The sequence below is a fragment of the Meleagris gallopavo genome, chromosome 22 (genome assembly GCF_000146605.3).
Source record: "Meleagris gallopavo isolate NT-WF06-2002-E0010 breed Aviagen turkey brand Nicholas breeding stock chromosome 22, Turkey_5.1, whole genome shotgun sequence".
NCBI lineage: Eukaryota > Metazoa > Chordata > Aves > Galliformes > Phasianidae > Meleagris > Meleagris gallopavo.
The window spans coordinates 5400720-5403497 of record NC_015032.2 but is presented as its reverse complement, the minus strand read 5'-3'; the positions used below and the strand labels follow the sequence as shown (position 1 = coordinate 5403497).

Sequence of the window (2778 nt, the reverse complement as noted above, 5' to 3'; positions counted from 1 at the left end):
CAGCCCAACGGGCTGAGGGTTTGGGTGTGGGTTCTGCCCCAGGGGCTGTGCCCATGTGGGTGGGGGGCAGCGGGGCGCGTGGGGTCCGTCAGTCCTGCCTGGCTCTTCGCCCCACGGTCCTGTCCTTGCTATGGACCGGGTGAGTGTCTTTTCTCCCCGGCAGTTCCTGGGAGGAGAAGCAGCAGCTCTAAATAAATAATAGGAATAAATTAAATAAATAGAGGTGAGCATCGCGAGCTGGGGAAGGTCTGGCCCGGGTGCAGGCGATGCTCCCGGGGCAGTCCCTGCAGAGAGACCTGCCTGGCTGCAGGGACTGCGTCCAGCCCTTCCCGGGGGCCGGGGGCTCCTTTTTATTTAGGGGGTGAGAGATGTGGGAAGCATCCTCCAGCCCATAGCGGCAGCTGGCACCAGGATGCGGAGGGGTAGAGGTGGTGGGGAGCTGCGGTGGGGGCGAGGGGGGGAGGGCACGGGGACTAGTTCCCTATTGCACAGCTGTGTTCGGAGCCCTTGAAGCAGGCGGACTCGTAGTGCTTGTTGAGGTACGACTTGAGGGCGAAGGTCTTCTCGCACTGCTTGCACTTGTAGTGCTTGAAGGCGGAGTGGGTCTGCATGTGGGCGCGCAGGTTGGAGCGGTCGGCGAAGGCCTTGCCACAGTGAGAGCAACCAAAGGGCTTCTCCCCAGTGTGCGAACGCATGTGGCCCTGCAGCAGCCAGGGCCGGCTGAAGGCTTTGCCGCAGACGTCGCACTTGTGCTTGAGGTTGTGGGTGAGGACGTGCATGGCCAGGGCGGGCATGGAGACGTACGCCTTGCCGCAGGTCGGGCATTTCCTGGCCATCTTGCTGTCCAGGCTGCGGTGGGTCTGCTTGTGCCGGCTGAGGTTGGAGGAGGTGGCGTAGGTCTTGCCGCACTCGGGGCAGGAGTGGCGGTGGCTGCCGCGGCGTTGGCTCTCCCCGCGTCGGCGCGACCGCCCGTCGGTGATGAAGAAGGCGTCCATGGAGTAGCTGTCCGTCACCGCTGCCTCCCCGTTGAAGTAGCGGGCGGAGAAGGTGGACTGGGGGCTCTCGGGGTCGCTGTACTCCTCCTGGCCGGGCGCGTAGGCCGGGTCTGGCGGTGCCGGCGGCAGCCCCTGCTTCTTGTCGGGGTTGTAGCCGGCGGGCGCCAGGCAGTGCTGCAGGTATCCTGCGGGGACGACACATGGGTCATCCTCTCTGGGTTGGGCTCTGCCTGGCAGTGAGCTGAAAATACCCAGCTGTCACTGGCCCTGCACATCAGAGCTGCCTCATGTGCACAAGGGATGAGCCTGCCCTGGGTGCTGGCCCGATGGGAGGGAAAGGTTGTGGGCTCTGCCATCTCCTTATTTCTAGGAACAGGGTGAGAGGGCAGAGAGGAGCACAAAAGGGCTCGGAGAGGTCACCCCATTTCCCTCAGGAATGTGGCACATGGGGGATGGTGACACCAGGGGCACTGGGCTCACACTGAGGCTAGAGACCCATGGGCCCCAGGAGCAGAGGGGGCTCAGGGCTATGCTGGCAGTGCCAGCCCGTGTGACACTGATGCAGATCTGCTCATGGCTTTGGGTAATTGACTCTTGACCTGTGCCAGAACAATACCGTGAGTGTCTCCATCCCTCGGCTGCCAGCATGCGATGGTCACTGCACTGCGTGCTCCCAGCGCCTCCCAGCTGGGCCAGCAGCTCGGGGCACACACAGTGAGACATGTGGCCACCCAGGCTGCCCTACACTGGTCCTGGCAGTCACCTGCTTTGTGCACAATGGCCCCTGCCAGCTGCTCCAGAGTACGCATCCCTGCTGTTGATGGTGATGGTGGGGGCTGTTGAGGGGCTCAGCACAATTCCAGGCTCACTGGTGCTGATGCATGACTGTGGGCAGTATGCACACCCCACCCCACAAAATACCCCTAAATGCAGCCCCCCTCCTACCTTTGGGACCCCCTCATCTGGGCTGCCCAGGGCGTGCTGCAGCTGCAGGGCCCCCACGCTTTCTCCCATTGAGGCTGGGGGGTCCCTGCACTGCTGTGGGGAGGGGTCTGTGAGGCTGGAGCACGGTGCAGCCCCCCCGCTGCCCGCGCTGTGCTGACAGTGCGGTCGCACGGGCTGTGCAGAAAGCGCTCTGCTCAGCAATTTCTCACGCTGCCTCCGAGCATGCAGCAAGGTTATTTCCAGGAGAGCAGCGTCGGCAGCTTCTGCCCAGCTGCAGTGCATCCCTCCCCCACCAGCTGCTGCTCCCCATAGGATGGGGAGGAGAAGGGGACCCCCGGCTTGTGTGGGCATTGCCTCGTGCCCCTATGCTGGGCAGCAGAAATGAGGACACGCAGATCAGCGTTGGCTGCATGGGGCTGGATCGGGCCCATCGCTGCACCCAGTGCAGCCTGCGGCTCCAGGAGCAGCCGAGCCGTGACCTGGGAAAAACGTCCCCATCGCCGTCCCCTTCCATGGCACACCCCCGGCTCGCCCCGTCGGGGGTCTCTGCTGAGCGCAGGTGACCCGCACAGAGCCCGGCCGGTGTCATTCCGAAGCTCGTGGCTCTGGGGGCCCCGCCACCCTCATGCCCACCCTTCGTACCTCTCCCAGTGCCAGGGAGGGGGCTGCCCCACCCCCCCCCACTTGTGCCCGGGGAGGTGACAGCGCGCGCGGAGCTGTCGGAGGGGAGCGGGGCTGCGAACAATGAAAGCCGCAGGCACGGCGAGCAGCCCGGCCCCCCACCCCCCGCCTCGCTCCCGGCTGCTTCGTGCCCCCAAAACTTGCCCTGGAAGGAGCC

General features: G+C 64.9%; 1 protein-coding gene across 1 annotated transcript; it reads right to left on the bottom strand.

Moving 5' to 3' along the window:
* Positions 1-6: 6 nt before the first annotated feature.
* On the bottom strand, positions 7-2009 carry SCRT2 (scratch family transcriptional repressor 2). Its single transcript, XM_010722474.2, has 2 exons — positions 1941-2009; positions 7-1250 (listed from the first exon to the last, which is right to left on the bottom strand). The coding sequence occupies exons 1-2, from the start codon at positions 2007-2009 to the stop codon at positions 474-476; spliced, it is 846 nt and encodes a 281-aa protein (XP_010720776.2). The 3' UTR covers positions 7-473.
* Between the last annotated feature and the right edge of the window lie 769 nt (positions 2010-2778).

Coding starts and splice junctions, on each gene's coding strand:
- SCRT2 (XM_010722474.2), bottom strand. CDS start 2,009: ATGGGAGAAAGCGTGGGGGCCCTGCAGCTGCAGCACGCCCTGGGCAGC. Junction 1,251..1,940: donor CAGATGAGGGGGTCCCAAAG/GTAGGAGGGGGG, acceptor GGCCAGTGACAG/CTGGGTATTTTCAGCTCACT.